Source organism: Heloderma suspectum, chromosome 1, assembly GCF_057233095.1.
Source record: "Heloderma suspectum isolate Gila_16-S chromosome 1, 16-S_ref, whole genome shotgun sequence".
NCBI classification, from domain to species: domain Eukaryota; kingdom Metazoa; phylum Chordata; class Lepidosauria; order Squamata; family Helodermatidae; genus Heloderma; species Heloderma suspectum.
The window spans coordinates 21,350,303-21,368,900 of NC_139458.1; the positions used below are offsets into that span (position 1 = coordinate 21,350,303).

At 45.3% G+C, this 18,598-nt stretch overlaps 1 protein-coding gene across 4 annotated transcripts in view; it reads left to right on the forward strand.

Annotated features, from left to right (window-relative positions):
* The first annotated feature begins 2,046 nt into the window (after positions 1–2,046).
* Positions 2,047–18,598, forward strand: part of PPP1R13B (protein phosphatase 1 regulatory subunit 13B) — a 95,086-nt gene continuing 78,534 nt past the window's right edge. For all 4 annotated transcript variants that reach the window (XM_084837593.1, XM_084837611.1, XM_084837602.1 and 1 more), the window contains exon 1: positions 2,047–2,367. In XM_084837593.1, coding sequence (XP_084693719.1) covers positions 2,359–2,367 — 9 coding nt within the window. In that variant the 5' untranslated portion in view covers positions 2,047–2,358. The remainder of the gene's footprint in view (positions 2,368–18,598) is intronic.

Consider the following 18,598-nt stretch of genomic DNA (forward strand, 5'->3'; position numbering starts at 1 on the left):
ACATAAAGGAACAGTTATATTTAGGATTGCAGTCTGATCATAAAGTAGTTGATTGGCAGAAGGAGAAGTGATCCCAAATCATACACACGGAGAGATTTGCTATACCAGACTTCAGGTTTTGCTTTTGGATGTGCAGATGTGACCCAGTTCAGAAAGCAGGTGGCTAGCAAGAACAGCAAAAATTCCAGGGGCAGCAACCTCAGTGTAGAGAGAGTAGAGGAGGGTGTGGTTTTTGTTTCGAGGTTACAAGGGGTGATTTGGCCAAACTCAGGGAAAGCGGGGTTGCAGCTTCTGAATTTAACAGTTTTTCATTTATTTTTTATTAAGGATGCAATCCTATCAATTTTTAGACAGAAAAACGTCAGACAACTCCCAGCAGCTAGCTGGGGATTGTGGGAGTTGTAGTCCAGCACATCTGGAGGGTGCCAGGTTAGGGAAAGCTTGAATAGAGGAAAAAAGGATGCAATTGGGAGGAATCCCATTAATCTCTCACCCCACCCCACCCCACCCCACCCCCTGTGCCTTCCCTCTATTAACTTATATGTATGTAGAAAGAAGGGCAGCAGTCAGGGAAATCCTCGAAGAGGAAACACAAATTTTTCTTCCCTCCAACTGCATATACGGTGCAAGCAGAGGGAAGAGGCCAAAAATACTTTCACCGTGGGCAGCAAAATAGTTAATTATATAAAAACGTTTTGTTAATTGTGTAAAAGAACATGACATAATTATGTTAATTATGTTTTTTAAAACACCTGGAAAATCCTCAGGGGAGTCCCTTGACAGCCCAACGGAGGCCTTTTGCCTGGAGCATTAAACCAATGCTCCAGGCAAAAGGAAAAGCAAGTAAGCAGGATGTCAGATACATTCACAAGTCGAAATCGGAAAACCAGAGAGAACAGCAAAATCAATACATAAAATGAGAACACGGTCGCAAATCCTAAATACGCCTACGTAAGGAACAATTGCTATTAGCAACGTCGCATGTTACTCAGAGACGCATTGAGCGGTGACTATTGGAGGTACTGCGAGGTAAGTTTCCCTTGTTCAGTCGTGTCCGACTCTCCGTGACCCCATGGACCATAGCACGCCAGGCCTTCCTGTCCTGCGCTCTCTCCCTTACTAGGGAAAAAACATCAAGGGTGCGATCCTATGCGCGTTTCGACAGGAAAAAAAAGCCCTGGTTTCCAGGCTTCCCAGCCCCTACGAACATCATCTGAATAGACACGCGTGCGTGTTTAATTGCAGTTTGTACGTTCATATTTTTGTAACGTTGTAAGCTGCCGTGTGAGGCAGCGAGCCTTGAAAGGCGGTACTAATAAGAATAGATAAACGCAAGTCCTCGCTAGAGCTTGTTTCAAGGCACATAGGGTCTGGGTGGGGGTGCGCGTGTGTTGCGATGTGCGCTAATAAACAATAAAACACGGGAAAAGTGTGTGTGTGGGGGGGGGGCATTTGCATCGCACCCGAAACTCTCCCCACGACCCGAGTTCGATCCCAGCGGAAGCTGGGTCCCAGGTAGCAGGCTCAGGTGGACTCAGCCCTCCATCCTTCCGAGGTCGGTAAAATGCGTACCCAGCTTGCTGGGGGAAAGGCAGTCACGACTGGGGAAGGCACTGGCAAACCACCCCGCTACCGTCTGCCATGAAAACGCCAGCGCAAGCGGCGTCCCTCTTGGAGTCAGTAACGGCCCGGTGCTTGCACAGGGGGCGCAGTTCCTTCCCCATGTATGCAAAACAACCCAAATATCCCCCCTGCCGCCGCCGCCGCCACGAGAAATGAAATGGTTCAGTCCTAGCGCGCACACAAGGCACCCGCTTGCGGGGGGGGGGGGGAGCGAGAGAGAAGAGAATCTTGCTCTCCGCCTAGTGCAGGCATGTGTCACGTGGGGTGCAAAGGCCGGGCGCCCGTACGCCTCACATTCTTCCCCCCGCCCCCTTCCCCCCCATTCCGACCGCAGTCGGGATGCCCCTCCCCCTTTTCTCTCCCGCCTCGGCCAATAGGGAGGCGCCGTCGTTAACCCCTGGCGGGGCTGAGCGGGCCGGGCCTGTGGAAAAACTCTGAGGAGAAAAGAGGAGGACGAGGCGGAGGAGGAGGCCGCGGCTTGACTCGGCTCGCCTGCCCTCGGCACTACCGCCGCCGCCGCCCGAGTGGCGACGACGAAAAGGACGGAGGCCGCTGCCGGAGCGGGGCGGGGAAGAGACCTCGGAGCCGGGCGGCCCTCGCCAGAGGCACCTTCTCTCCGGCCGCGAAGGAGCGGCAGCCGGCCAGGCCTCGTCCGCGGCCGCCGTGCCAGTCCCCTCCGCTTCCCCTCGTTCCCTCAGAGCGGGCGGCCTGGCTTGACGGGCGGCAGCGCCAGAGATGATGCCGGTGAGCAGCGCTGAGGGAGTCCGGGCTGGGGAGGGGAAGAGAAAATGTAGGCGGCTTGTGTGTGCGTGTGTGCGTGTGGTGGTGGGGACGGTGGGGATCATCCTTCCCGTCCTGTGCATGGCGGAGAAAAAGGGCGCTCGAAGGCAGCCGCCGCCGCAGTGATCAGGTACCTCGTGTCTTCTCCCATTCCTCTTTGGACAGGTCCTGATCCCGATAGCATAGGTTATGGGGGGGGGGCCGGGAGGAGGTCGCACATCCTGTTCTCTCCCTCCCCCTCAAAAAATAAAAACACGCACGCAAATGCATACTAGGAAAGGATCCTGTCAAACCTCTTCCTCCGCCGCCTTTCCCTCTCTTACCCCTGCCCTGCCCTGCCCTGCCCAGGTGGATGTGACAGGGCCAGGCTGCTGGGGCTTCTCCTGTAGCTGACAGGGTTGGAGCTTCGCTTTTGCTAGTGGCAGGAAAAGCTTACATCCCCCCCCCCTATTTTTTTGTAAATTGGGGTATGGTGACTACCCCCCCCCTCTCTCTCCCCTCCCCTTCTTCTTTCTCTCCATCCCCGAAATGATCGGTAAGCCTAGCAGGAGGGTTTAAGTTCCTCCTGCTGTAAAAACAAAAACCCTAATCCGTGGTTATTGCTGACGGCGGCTCCTTGGACTTGAGCTTTTTGGTAATGAAAGGTTAATTTCATCGTCATTGTGATTAATGAAATGCTGTGGTTTAAAAAAAAATATTGGTTTGTTTAAGATGTTGCTATTGTGGGGTAAATAGATGACGAAACTGGAGCGTGTATTGGTTTCTGGCCTTTCATTAGGCATAGTCATGTGTGAGTCTGTCTCTCAGAATATGCATCAAAGAGGCACCCGGAGATGCATGACGACAGACCAGAGTGAGACACACGCGATCTGCAATCCTATGCATTACTCGCATGTGAAAATGTCCCATTGAATACAATGGGACTTGCAGACTTATATATATACTTGCTAAGGAGTAAGCATCACTGAATATGGCCGAATTTATATCGATGCTCTGACTTGGATTCCTGCATTGAGCAGGGGGTTGGACTCGATGGCCTTGTAGGCCCCTTCCAACCCTACTATTCTACTATTCTATGATTCTATGAGTGAAACATGCATAAGACCAGGCTGCAGGGTTCCTTCTCTGCATGGGTTTGTATGTATGCATGTATTAATCTGTCCCCCTCCTGGAGATGCATGTATGCTTGCACCTCTGGTGTTCATCTCAGCATAATAGGATATAGTCTTGCTTTGCTACTCTGACTTTTGTTGCATTGGTAGGAGATTTTTTTATTTAAAAATGGTTGTTTCTCTGACAGGATGTTTTCTGTGTTGTAAATTTATTTTAATGTAGAGGGGAAAGGATGTGGTGGTTTATGTTTATATATGGCTTATTTATAACTATTTCTTAACGTGGATGAATTATTTATGAGGTTCAGAACATTGTTTTCTGGAATTGTTCCCCAAGAAAGGACTCTATGCCTATTTTTAAAAATTCCAAAATAATTTGTCCTAAAAATAAGGGAGGGGTGATATTCCCTGTAATACTTAACCATATGGAAGCAAGAGAATGCTTGAATGTGAGTAAGCCATGAACTAGAATGTATTTTTATTTTACTCAGAAGAATGCAGGAAGCAGCATAAAAGAGGTGTGTGAGTGTATGTTAAGACAACGATGTATGGTTTAAGATGGGAGCTCTAGCAAAGGCCCCTTTCAGTATGAACAGTCAAATAGGCTATTCTTTTACTTTCCAGCACAGAAAAAAAACTTCTGGCAAAAATAGAGACGTTAGAATTAATTGATTTACAGAACCTGCTTATGACCTAGGCCTCTGAAGTGGAAAATTTACATGCATGTAATCTTACTGACTGTAGCTGCAGTCCATTAAGCCCTTCCTCTAGAGTATCTCGATAACTTCAATGGCCCTATTCCAGTATAAATGTTCTTGGGATTGGATCCCATGAAGATGTGTGAATTGGATGTAGTTCTATTGAAAATAAGCCCATATTAGATTTTTGCTGTCAAGCATATATAACCCTATCTTCTAAATGAAAGATGGGTGTATATATTGTTAGAAGGTAGCTGTAAAACAGGCATAGTCAGTTTTACAGCCATAGTGTGCAACCATCTCTTGCTTCTTCTGAGTACTGAATAGATTGTATGAGATTTTTTAGGCACAACTCATAAGATCATGGTTTTGTTTTTATTTTACTCCTTGTTTTATAACATTGATTTGTTAATGTCTATATTTTCATTTCATTTCATTCCTATACTGATATTACTCTTCCTTGTGGTCATATGAGACAACAATTATATCCATAATGTTTTTATTGTTACTTCAGTACCTTAAATATTCAGTAGCAATGCATCAGTAAAGTTGATGCAATTACTTTTGAATCTGCATTTGCAGTTATATTTTGTTTAATCCAAATAATAAATTACATTATTTTTTCCTTGCAGACCATGAGCTACTTGTGGTAAAGCAATATCCTTGACTTTTTTCCTGTCATAATGCAGAAAACTGTGCATAGAAAAATTGGAACTGTTACAGTGAGTCTCAGTCCTGACCTTCAGTACCATGATGCTTCAGTTCTGCGCTTCAGCATGAATGGCACATGTACAGAGATGTGTCCAGTTGTTTGATGACCTAGCTTTGTGAATGAGGAACTGACTATAACTATAGTTACTTTGATTTGACCACAATAGTTTTGAGCCTATGGCAGCAATCCACAAACCACATAAAATGATTTAATCCCATTGAAGCTGCTGTGGCAAAGCTTCATTAAGTGCTTACCCTTACTTTCTGTAATAAAAAGGCCACTATCCTCAAGTACCACACTTCCTAGGGCTAATCCGCATATGCACATTTGTCTCCCAGCTGGTTCCACAACTAGGATCTCATAGAATTTTGAAGAAAACAAACCATTTAGAAGGAAGATTCCATTCAGAGCATCTCTACTTTCCCACACCTGCACAAGGAACCCACAGGCTTATTTTAGGCTGTGGTGGGCTTTCATTTCTGTTAAAAGGTGCCTTACTCTCAGCTGCCCTACCAGTCATAGCTTTTTCCAGCTCAGCCCCCCCCCCCCCTCTACTCTCCAGTCCCTTGCCACTCTGTTTCTTATAGGCTTTGGGACTGGAGGACTTGCATAGGGTTGGATGGGGGACTGGAGTGATGCTGGGAGAAGAACAAAGCTGCAACACCTCTTTAATGCAATGGAAATGCTATTGGGAACTGAGATGTGGATTAGAGTTCCAGGGGAGGGAAGCCTAAAGGAATTGTGCAACCCTGTCCAGATTCTTTCCCACCTACTGGGCTTAGGCTAAATGGGAGAGTATTAGAGCTGGCTGATCCCTCCCTTCCCTTCCTGCACCAGTTGGGAGATATATATATGCTGCTGTTCTGCTGCTGCTCAGGGTATGTGTGTATGATTTTCAGTTGTTCAGAGTGTGACTTTTCTGTATCCCATTCTCTCTGTTTTTTTGCAGGTATATTGTCTAGGGTTACAAATTTAGCGAAGCCAGTCATTCAAGTGCGAAGTGGGAAGGAGGGTTTGGATTATTTCATTTTCAAAGCACTAATGGTCCAAACTGTGTATTGTAGTCAATCAATCATAGGGCTTTCAGAACACGAACAAACAACATAGGGCTAAAACCCTGTGATCCAATAACTTAATTTTGTGGGAAAGTATTTTGAAGAAATTCTTGTAAGTCTTATCAGAACCAAATTGTGATTCCCAACTGTGTTTGTCATCTTCCTCACTCACCCCACACACCTTCCCCAGCTCCTGTCCCAGGATTCCCCACCACATATTTCTGCTGCTTCTGTTCCTAATGCTGCAATGCCAAAGCCCTAACTAGGAAACAGGAAGTTGCTAGATCAGGAGACTTCTGCTGCCCCTTCTTCTCCCAATCTGCTGGCTTCCTGCTTCCTTGTTAGGGCTTTGGTGTTGGTGAGGTAAGTGCAGAGGTAGGCAGCAAAAGGGGGGAATACTGGGTAAGTGAGGAAAGTGTGTGGGAGAGAATAGGGAAAAGCCAGAGAGGAAGTGGGGGACACAAGTGAAAATGTGTCTGTGGACCCCCCCAAAATATGCCAGATGTGTCTGCAGGTCCGAATAGGTTGCTTACCCCTCGTGCAGGTTCCTGTATTTGTGTTTTATTGATTTGTACTTATACAGAATCTGCATTAGAGAAAACATCAATGTCACTTCCCACTGTAGTATCATGCCAACAACGGAACCTGGAGTCCAGATATGTAGTCGAAGGGTGGGGCTGTGCTCAGTATTCTGTGGGAGAAAATCAACAGCCTATCATTTGGGGCGCTGCTGTGTGGGGAAAACCTGCCTCTGGGTACAGACACTGGAGTTGCTGGGGTGCTGGCAGGATTAGCCTGCATCCCAGTAGGACTTCTAATTGTTTCCTTATTTTCTCCATTTAAGCAAATGGGTTTGTTCCTATTACAGAAAATCAAAGCCCTTAACTTGGAAGAATACTGTGCGGGGGGGTGGGGGGAACCAGTACTTTTGGCACTGTCCCAACAAGAGTCTGCACTGGACAGGCCCTGCCACCACATGGTAGATATACTACCTCAGCTAGTATAATGACAGGCATCTCATTAGTTTGGAGAACTGGTTATTATATGTGTCTGTATAAGCCACTTCACTGTTTTTGTCACACATCAGCATTTCCACTTTTGTCATGTTAGATTATGACACAGATCTGCTGCAACTCTATATAGAACACCCACACTCACAGAGCTTACCTCCCTCCCTTTTCTTTTCCCCATTTTAAAAAGTTTTTCAAATTTAAATTTCTATATTTGTATATTCAGCAACAGTGTCTTAACAATATAAAATATTAAACCAGTTTTTACAATTAGAAAATTACAGTAATCAGAGAAAGAAATAAAGGCAGCATCCAGTGTTGTCAAAGCACTAGTGCTGATGACATGCAGTGGCAAAGTGTTTCCTAGCAAGCGCTAATGATGTTGCACTAGTGTTACAGTTTCTGCTAGTTCTGTGAAGGCATTGAATACTGCCCAAAGTAAGTAAATAGATAACCCACCTCTTATTTCTAAGTTTTCCCTACAGCTTATTTGGAATTATGTTAACCCCAAACAATTTAAATGGTACCCAGTAATGTGTAAGGGTTTATAGTATCCCAAACTTCATTGTTCCAAAATGAAACAAAAGACTCCACTTTCCTATAAACCTCGCTTGCTGACTTGCTCCTCTCTCACCACCATATTTGTTAACTTGATCATATAGGCCATATCCCAAATTCTATCGATCCATTCATCCATCAAGGGGAATTTTAGTTTTTTCTCAATTACAAGTAATAGCCATGTAGACTACAGGTAGCAAATGCACAGCCATTTCAGCATTTTCTATAAGAAAATAAAGAAACAAGACCATTAACAGATCCAGTGGTAATTCATACACAATTATGTTTTTCATTTCTTCCACACTCAAGATGCAGTAACTTTTAATTTTAATACATGGGCAAAAGAATATGATCTATATATGTTGAATATCTGGCAGATCCACGTCACTAACAATAATCACTTCTGTGTTGGTTCTATTTCATATTGTTGGAGTCAAATTCCACCTGCATAGTTGTTTGTAAAAACTTGCTTTGAAATTCACAATGTTGATTGTGAGAAATATTTCCAAATCCATTTCCAAACTTCCAACAGTATTTCTTTTGAAAGATCCATTTCCCATTTATTCTAATAATTGGTTTCTTGATTATTCAAATTCGGCAGTAATTTTATATACAACTCAGTATTCCCGTCAGTTGAGTAGAGCAGCAGTCCCCAAACTTTTTGTACCCATGGGTGCATTTGGGAATTTGAGATACTGCTGTGGACACCACCACAAAATTCCCAGTCAGTGGGTTTTCACTTGGCATCTACCTTTCACATCTATGGATCTTAGGCTGTCTCTTATTCAGCAAAAACTTTTGCTTCGTGTCTATTGGACACCACAATGTCTTTTTTAATAAGAAATTGTCTAATTCAGCTAATTGCTGGCAGTGCAATACAGCAAATGCTTCTTTTAAACATATGTTTTGGCAATGTCCAGGAGTTGCTTCAATTTGCAGGGAGGTTATTACACAGAGAAAAATTGTACTATTACAGTCTTTCATATTCAGTGATGTACATGCTCTTAAATTATTTACCTGCTTCATGGAAATTAACAAATGGATTCTCTGCAGCTTTTTGATAGCTAAAATACTAATATTACAACATTGGAAGGATAAACACTCACCACCTATAATGCAATGGACAGAGGACTTTACAACACTTTCAATATTTGAATGGGTGGCGTATAGACGTCACCTTCAAATGGATACTTATTTGGATATTTGGTCCACTTTTGTTGCAGCCCATGTATAATTGTTAGAAAGTTTTATGCATTTCATACAAATCCATGTATGTATATTTAAAAAATGAAAAAAAATAAAAATTGGGTGCCTATGGGCATCACCTTGTAGACCCCTGGAGTAGAGGATATCAGTAACCTCAAAGTCTAAACAATCTCTCAAAGCTCCATGTTTAAACAGCAGCTGGTCAACAATATGCTTAACTTGAGGATATTGAAGAAATGGAAGCTGTACTTGCTTCATTTATATGTTTTTATTATCCCATTTTTAAACACTTTTAAAGTTCTGTTAATCTGAAATCCTCTCAAGGTCTCATATTTCCAAACAAATCTTTCTTTTCAAATTCTTCATTGTAGTATAGCTGCGAGAGGTGATAGCCCTGGGCTTAACTTGATGGAGGGAGCAATCCTATGGCCACTAGTCAGTGGCTAGATGGCCATAGGATATCTGGTTTTCCAGGAACTGACCTTGGAGCCTGCGCTTCGAGGTCGGTTCCCGGAGAACCGACCTTCCCCCGCTTCCACGCTGCCTTGCAGGCAGTGCAGAAGAGCCCTGTGCGCTGCACTCACAAGAGGAGCATGGAGCGGCCAAAACGGGGCGTTCCAGGGGGTGTTCTGGGGCAGGGAGGGCAGAAATGCCGGTACGACACATCCTATATGTCATCCGACAGCCTCCTCCCCCGCTCCGCCCTCTCGCAGCTAGACAGCTGAAATAGGCTGTCTAGCCAAAAATGCAGGGCAGGAGAAGCACAGAAGGAACTATCCCCTCTGTGCTTCCCCTGCCCTCCATTGGATAGGCCTCTGAGTTCGGAGGTGGCCGCCTATCTGCATAGGATTGCGCCCTTAAAGTTTTTGCCAAACTGAGAATAAGTTCCTTAATACATGGGTTTATTTTAATGATGGGTAGATCTTTACTGCAATATGAAATAATGTTTTAATGGTGTGTTGACAAATTTTCTTGTTTTAATATTGTTACACTGCTCAACCCAATGGTGCAGCATAGCTGTAGTATAATACAATTCCATACAAAGAAATGCTAAACCATCAGCAGAAGATACTGCTAAAGTGGTTAACCGTAACTCCTGGGTTTTTCCTCCCACCCACAGAAAATCTAATGTACATTTTTGCCATTTTGTAATTGGTGTATTGCTTACTTGAAGAGGCTATTTAGGAACAAAAAAGAATATGTGGCAAAATCTTCACCTTGATTATCAATACCCTTTCCATGCAGGAGATTGTTTAATTATGCCCATATTGTTAGATCTCTTTTAACTTTCTGTATCTATTTGTTATAATTAATTAAAGTCAGATCTTTCCTATATTTATCAACTTCCCTTTCATCACCTTCTACCACATCTTGCTCAGCAGTCTCATGGTGGCATCACCTTATTCTAGGGCAAGATAAGATCATGGACAATGAAACTAGTTGCTCAGGGAAGATATGAATGTCCTTCATTGGAGTATTCCCTTAAATGTTAAGGTTTAAAAAGAGATCAGAAACATTTGTATCAGAGTTATTCAGTGTATAATACTAGTTCAGGCATTTGGACTACGTTACCAACTAGGCAGGGCTGTGTATTCCTCTCTACCAAAATTGATCCCAAAGAACTCTAGATTATGTTCTTGTAATTATGCAAACATCTGCAAATCCTAAATTCACAGTAGGGCACTATCTTTGTTAAGCCCAACTAAAGTGGCACAAAATAGTGAGTAAGCTTCTTTCCAGAATGCTTCCATCAGGCAGGATGTTAAACAAAATGGGGGAGGGGAGAAAAAGCTGGGAGTGTATAACAACCTTAATTGGAATTCAGGAAGAGTTTTGCAGAGATAATTGGATTAGCCTTGCAAGGTACATGAGAGATTGTAATACTTCTGTTTGGGCTTTCAAATCAACTTTTTTGGTGCCATTTGTAGTGGCAGAGGGCAAGGATGAAGGTGAAGGGTTTTTAAAGGCCGCAAACTCATGAAGCAAGTCAGAGAGCAGTAGCCATGGAAGAGAGTTGGGGCGAGGAGTGGGTGTGTAACAATATGAAAGAACTACTGGATTCAGCCGGAGTGGGTTGCGCTTCCTGGAAGAAACCAGGAAATAGTTAAGGGCAATACTTCTGGCCTGAGGAGAGAGAGGCCACAGCCTGAGAGAGCTCGGTGGAAAGGCTCTGTTTGAATAAAATACGTAAGTTTGTTTGGAAGGCTGAGTTTGTGTGAGTCTGTGGGGTGCAGTCCATGAAATTTGAAACAGGGAGGGATGGACAGTGCAGACGTAACACTGCAGATATCTTAAGCCTGGTTAAGAGATCAGGAGTAGGCCACAGGATCATGTATTCCCCCTTCCCAGTCCTTTTCATCCCCAAATCCCCATCCTCTACCTGGGTTAAGCATAAACCACAGTTAAGTGATTGTCAGTACCAATGTTAATGATGGCTAATGCAAGCTACAGGTAGAACTAAATTTTATGGTAACACCTGGTTTCATTCCTGTTTCCTGACCTTGTGTTTCCTTTGTGTGGGGGCGGGGGGGGGGAGAGTTACAGGGGGAAATTGGCAGCTGTGAGGGGAAAGGGAGAAAACAGGCTCTTGTACATGCGTGCAAGAGGCATATTTTGACAATGTACAGTGGAATTTTAAGCATTTTTACTCTTTCAGGAAAAAAATGGGTGAGCAGTACTGTAGGAGTTCCCCCCCCCCCCGACATTCATGGGGTTACATAGTGTGAGAATCCTTTCCTGATGTCATCACCCATTGCAGCTGGACTAGCTGACTGGCTATAAGAAATAAGTTGATTTATCATGGATTATTTTGATGGATAAATAATATAGCCCAAACAAAAAGTCTAAAAGTGCTTTTGGCCAATTCTATAAAATTAATAGTTCGTTCCTAAATGTAATGAAACTATTGGTAAAGTATTTCTAATGGAAAAAGGAAAAAAATTCAGAGTGAGGTCATTTTGTTTGGTATTGTTTTGCAACATAAAACTACTTTGATATTAATTTGATTAAAATATGGGGTATATTTCCTAAATAAATATTGTCAGAAGAGTAAGATAAAATGCAGGTTGGTTTGGTCTTCTGACATTTCCATACAGATCTATAATTTGTAAACATATGTTAGTTGACTCCTCCAAAAAATTGCGCAAACATCTTTAAAGATATCAAAAACAACCCAAATATTTCTCAGTAATTCAGTTAGCCATGCATACTTGCATAGACACTTTGAAGTAAAATAATCAGAGTTGGCTATCGAGGTTTGTTTGAAGGTTCTGACATAAGTACAGATGCCAATAAAATAAGAGGCTGCCTCAGTGTGTCCCCATCTCTTTTATTTAATTGCATTACACTAATGGAAAAAGGTGAGTAGTATTGGCATACTGTTTCCTCGCTCACTTGGCATCCTAAAATAGGGAGGGAATGGAAGACATTTTGGCAATTCCAGTGCTTGGGTGTAGGCTACCAGTTTTTGCAGATAGGGTTGCCAGCTGAGCCTGGTCTCCTGTTCTTTTAACAACTTGATGTGCAGACATAGGCAGGTGACGCTTTTCATAGAATCGGGATCATAGAATCATAGAATCATAGAATAGTAGGGTTGGAAGGGGCCTACAAGGCCATCGAGTCCAACCCCCTGCTCAATGCAGGAATCCAAGTCAGAGCATCCCTGACAAATGGCTGTCCAGCCTCGTCTTGAAGGCCTCCAGTGTGGGAGAGCCCACCACCTCCCCAGGTAATTGGTTCCATTGCCGTATTGCTCTGACACTCAGGAAGTTTTTCCTGATGTTCAGTCGGAATCTGGCTTCCTGTAACTTGAGCCCATTATTCCGTGTCCTGCACTCTGGGATGATCAAGAAGAGATCCTGGCCTTCTTCTCTGTGACAACCTTTCAAGTACTTGAAGAGCGCTATCATATCTCCCCTCAGTCTTCTCTTCTCAAGGCTAAACATGCCCAGTTCTTTCAGTCTCTCTTCATAGGGCTTTGTTTCCAGTCCCCTGATCATCTTTGTTGCCCTCCTTTGAACCCTCTCCAGCTTGTCTGCATCCTTCTTAAAGTGTGGTGCCCAGAACTGGACACAGTACTCCAGATGAGGCCTAACCAGTGCTGAGTAGAGGGGAACTAGTACTTCCCGGGATTTGGAAGCGATGCTTCTATGAATGCAGCCCAAAATAGCATTTGCCTTTTTTGCAGCCACATCACATTGTTGGCTCATATTCAGCTTGTGATCGACGACAATTCCAAGATCCTTCTCGCTCGTAGTGTGGTTGAGCCACGTATCCCCCATCTTGTAACTGTGCATTTGGTTTCTTTTTCCTAGGTGCAGAACTTGGCATTTGTCCCTATTAAATGCCATTCTGTTGTTTTCTGCCCAGCACTCCAGTCTATCCAGATCACTTTGAATTTTGTTTCTGTCTTCCAAAGTATTAGCTATCCCTCCCAATTTTGTGTCATCTGCAAATTTGATCAGCATTCCCTGCACCTCCTCCTCCAAGTCATTAATAAAAATATTGAAGAGCACTGGGCCCAGGACTGAGCCCTGCGGTACCCCACTCGTTACCTCTCCCCAGCTTGAGAAGGTCCCATTGATAAGCACTCTTTGAGTCCGATTCTGTAGCCAACTGTGGATCCACTGGATCGTTGTTTCATCTAGCCCACTTCGAGCTAGTTTGCTCATCAGGATATCATGGGGCACTTTGTCGAAAGCTTTGCTGAAGTCGAGGTATATGATGTCTACAGCATTCCCACGGTCTACAAGGGAGGTGACTTGATCAAAAAATGAGATCAGATTTGTCTGGCAGGACTTGTTTTTGACAAATCCATGTTGGCTTCGAGTAATCACTGCATTGTTGTCAAGGTGCTTCCAGATGGATTGCTTTATGATCTGCTCCAGAATTTTCCCAGGGATTGATGTCAGACTGACTGGTCTGTAGTTCCCAGGTTCCTCCTTTTTACCCTTTTTGAAGATAGGGACAACGTTAGCCCTCCTCCAGTCATCTGGCACTTCCCCGGTCCTCCATGATTTCTCAAAGAGAATAGACAGCGGTTCTGAGAGCTCTTCTGCCAGTTCCTTTATGACTCTAGGATGCAGTTCATCTGGCCCTGGAGATTTGAACTCATTCAAAGTAATGAGGTGTTCCTTGACCATATGCCTGTCGATCTCAAGCTGCAATCCTGCCCCTTCAGCCTGTACTTCGCCTTTGCCAGGGGGGTCATAGACCCTCTTTTGGGAGAAGACTGAGCCAAAGTAGGAATTGAGCACCTCTGCCTTTTCTTTGTCCTCTGTTATCATTTTGCCATCCTTATTTAATAGCTGAACAACCATTTCTTTCCTCTGCCTTTTACTATGCACGTAGCTGAAGAAAGCCTTTTTGTTGTTTTTAGCATCCCTCGCTAACCTCACCTCGTTCTCCGCTTTAGCCTTCCTGACGCCATCCCTGCAATTCTGTGCTACCTGCCTGTACTCTTCCTTTGTTACTTGGCCTTCTTTCCACTTCCTATATGTGTCCTTTTTTGTTTTCAGGTCATCCCTAAGCTTTTTGTGAAGCCACATTGGCTTCTTCTGTTGTCTTCCACCTTTTCTTCTTGTTGGAATTGTTTGTGATTGTGCCTTGAGAATTTCCTTTTTTAAAAGTTCCCACCCATCTTGGACTCCTTTTCTCGCTAGCATTGCTTGCCATGGGACCTTACTGATCATTGTTCTGAGTTTATTAAAATCAGCTTTCCTAAAATCCAGGGTACGCGTTTGAGTACACTCGGCTTTTGCTTCCCTTAGAACCAAGAACTCAAGTACAACATGGTCGCTTTCCCCCAGAGTTCCTGTAACTGCTACTTTATCCACTAAGTCATCTCTGTTGGTTAGGATCAAGTCAAGGATAGCCGATCCTCTAGTTCCTTCCTCTACTTTCTGTAGGAGGAAGTTATCCGCCACACAAGTCAGGAATTTCCTGGAGGGGCCATGTTTTGCAGAATTTGTCTCCCAACAAATATCGGGGAAATTGAAGTCCCCCATTACTACTACATCATGCTTCCTTAAAACATTGGCTATTTGCTTTTCAAAAGTTTCATCCTTGGCTTCTCCTTGATTGGGTGGCCGGTAGTAGACTCCGACCACCAGGTTCCTTTTATTCTTTGCTCCATTTATTTCAACCCAGATGCTCTCGATGGGGCTACCAAGCTCCTCCTCCTGTATTTCTGTGCAGAGATATGTATTTTTCACATACAGTGCAACCCCGCCTCCCTTTCTGTTCCTCCTGTTCTTTTTGAACAAGTTATATCCTTCAACTGCTGTATTCCAGTCATGAGAGTCATCCCACCAAGTCTCAGTTATACCTATCAAGTCATAATTTCCCTCCTGTATTAAGAGTTCAAGTTCGTTCTGTTTGTTTCCCATACTCTGGGCATTAGTATATAGACATCGAAGACTATGTGCTTCATAGTCTGGCTTTCTTCCTACATGTGTCTGAAGACTATTATTGGGCGCTATCAGCGCTGTTCTCTCCATTGCAGTGCATGCGCCTACGTCCATTGTTACCCCCAACATTACATCTCCCTTCCCCGTAGGATTCAGTTTAAAGCCCTCCTGATGAAGTTCTTCATGCTGTGGCCAAACACGTTCTTCCCAGCCTTTGTGAGGTGCAACCCATCCCTAGCCAACAGCCCATCTTCCAGGAAGTATAGCCCGTGGTCCCAGAATCCAAATCTCTCTTGTCGGCACCACCTTCGTAGCCAGTCATTCACCCGGAGTATTTTTCGTTCCCTTTCTATCCCTCTTCTAACTACTGGAAGGATGGATGAGAAAACTATCTGGGCCCCAAAGTTCTTGAGTTTCCTTCCCAAAGCTTCAAAGTCTGACGTGATCTCTTCGTAGCTCCGCTTGGCGGTATCATTTGTTCCCACATGGATGAGAAGAAAGGGATACCTGTCAGTGGGCTTTATGAGTGCAGGCAACCTTTCAGTCACGTCTCTAATCTGTCCTCCCGGGAGACAACATACCTGGCGAGTCCATGGGTCTTCGCGACATACTTGGGTCTCGATCCCACGCAGCAAGGAGTCTCCCACTACTACCACTCTTCTCTTCTTCTTCTTGTAGGCCTGGGTTTCATCGCCTCTGTTTGACTGACCTTTAGCCTCTTGCTCACTCTCATGCAGGTTCCCCTGTGATTCTTCCTCTGCAGGCTGTCCTCCAGTCTCATCTGCAAGTACCTGGAATCGGTTCCACAGCTCCACCGCTTCCACTGGTGCAGAGTGGCGTCTAGTTCTTCTTCTCCTAACTGTCACCGTTTTCCAAGGAGTATCCTCTACTCCATTTTTCTTCACCTCAGCATTTCCCACTGCCTCATCTTGCTGTTGCTCTTCAAGCTTCTGGTCTGCCCTTTGCTGCTGTAGTTCCCCCATTCTGTTCAAGAACTCTTCGTGTTCTCTTATTCCCCGGAGGGTTGACAGTCGCCGCTCCAGTCCACTTACTTTTTCCTCCAGCAGCGTGATCAACTTGCACTTGTTGCAGGTGTAGGCCATGTTGTTCTCAGGCAAGAAAACAAACATTGCACACACCTTGCAGGTCACCACCACTGGAGAGTCTTGTCCTTCCATTGCCTCTTTTCCCTTTTTGTGTCTAGCTTTGTGATTGTTCTAGACTAGCCTGTGCCTGCTCCTCTACTCAGTAGAGGTTAAAAGCAGAGTCCCACTGGTGTGGAAGTGTGTGTTACAAGACAAATAAATGGAAAAAAGTTAGTAAAGAAAAATAAAAAAAAAAATGTTAGGGGCCTCCCCCTTGACCTCCCCTGCCGAACTCCCCTGGCCAACTCCTGTTTGCTCCCCCTGACCGCTCGCTCTGTTCGCTCGCTCTCTGGGAGCTTGCCTGCTTCTGTAGTCCCTGGACCAGCTGGAGCAGCTTGCTCTGCTCTGCTCTGCTCAGCTGGGAGGCGGGAAACAGACTGAAGCTTCCCGCCCAGTCAGCTGCTGGGAGTACTCAGGCCACACCCCTCCAATTCAGTTGGAGCTCTCAGAAGCTCCTGGTGAGCTCACAGCCAGTCAGAAGGATAAAGGGCAGCGCCCTGGGCTTCCTGCAACCCACTTACCTCTTAGCCTCTGTCTCCTTTGTCTCCTTTGTCTCTTCAACCACTGCAACTCCCCTGGCCAACTCCTGTTTGCTCCCCCTGTTCGCTCGCTCTGTTCGCTCGCTCTCTGGGAGCTTGCCTGCTTCTGTAGTCCCTGGACCAGCTGGAGCAGCTTGCTCTGCTCTGCTCTGCTCAGCTGGGAGGCGGGAAACAGACTGAAGCTTCCCGCCCAGTCAGCTGCTGGGAGTACTCAGGCCACACCCCTCCAATTCAGTTGGAGCTCTCAGAAGCTCCTGGTGAGCTCACAGCCAGTCAGAAGGATAAAGGGCAGCGCCCTGGGCTTCCTGCAACCCACTTACCTCTTAGCCTCTGTCTCCTTTGTCTCCTTTGTCTCTTCAACCACTGCAACTCCCCTGGCCAACTCCTGTTTGCTCCCCCTGTTCGCTCGCTCTGTTCGCTCGCTCTCTGGGAGCTTGCCTGCTTCTGTAGTCCCTGGACCAGCTGGAGCAGCTTGCTCTGCTCTGCTCTGCTCTGCTCAGCTGGGAGGCGGGAAACAGACTGAAGCTTCCCGCCCAGTCAGCTGCTGGGAGTACTCAGGCCACACCCCTCCAATTCAGTTGGAGCTCTCAGAAGCTCCTGGTGAGCTCACAGCCAGTCAGAAGGATAAAGGGCAGCGCCCTGGGCTTCCTGCAACCCACTTACCTCTTAGCCTCTGTCTCCTTTGTCTCCTTTGTCTCTTCAACCACTGCAACTCCCCTGGCCAACTCCTGTTTGCTCCCCCTGTTCGCTCGCTCTGTTCGCTCGCTCTCTGGGAGCTTGCCTGCTTCTGTAGTCCCTGGACCAGCTGGAGCAGCTTGCTCTGCTCTGCTCTGCTCTGCTCAGCTGGGAGGCGGGAAACAGACTGAAGCTTCCCGCCCAGTCAGCTGCTGGGAGTACTCAGGCCACACCCCTCCAATTCAGTTGGAGCTCTCAGAAGCTCCTGGTGAGCTCACAGCCAGTCAGAAGGATAAAGGGCAGCGCCCTGGGCTTCCTGCAACCCACTTACCTCTTAGCCTCTGTCTCCTTTGTCTCCTGAACATAAGGGATGAACGTAATCTTTATGTCAAGCTGTTGTGAAAGGTGTGGCTACAGTGGCAGGCGGGAAGGTTTGTAACTCTACAATCACATTTGAAAAATAGGCCCACAGACCTCTTAGAAAAATAACAAATTATAAGATTTTGCAAGATTTTTTTTTTGTAGTATGGAGGTGATTAGTAATCTTATGATCTGCCAGAGAGGAAAAGTAGGTGCACAAGCTGGAAAATTGTATCTCTGATCAGTCTGGCTAATGATAGATGTAATTATTAAGGCGTGAATCTCTGGTTTGATTTAGGACACCTATTCATATAATTACAGGGAAGCATTCTGTCAGCACTGGAATGTAGGAAGCCAAGGCAGAGCTAAACCTAACTACTCCTAGGCTCAGAAGCTAGCATTGCCAGGCAGCTCAAGCAGTCCTTGATCTGGGAGTCAGGGCATAGCACAAAAAGATGGTTGTCAGAACAGAAAAAAAATAAGTCAAGTACATGTGTTCTCAACTGTTCCACAACGTGGGCCACCTGAATGGAGCTTGCAGTCCACCCATGGTTCACAGACACAATTTGAGACTGTCTGACCTGGTGTGACCTGAAAGCATTTATAGCTAGATTGGCTCAAATGGTCTGTCTAAGGGTGAGGCCATGCTGCAGTCTGAAGGGGATAGTACTTCTTTAGCCCTCCGCTCTATAACCTTGAGTAGCCAATTGCAAGGGGC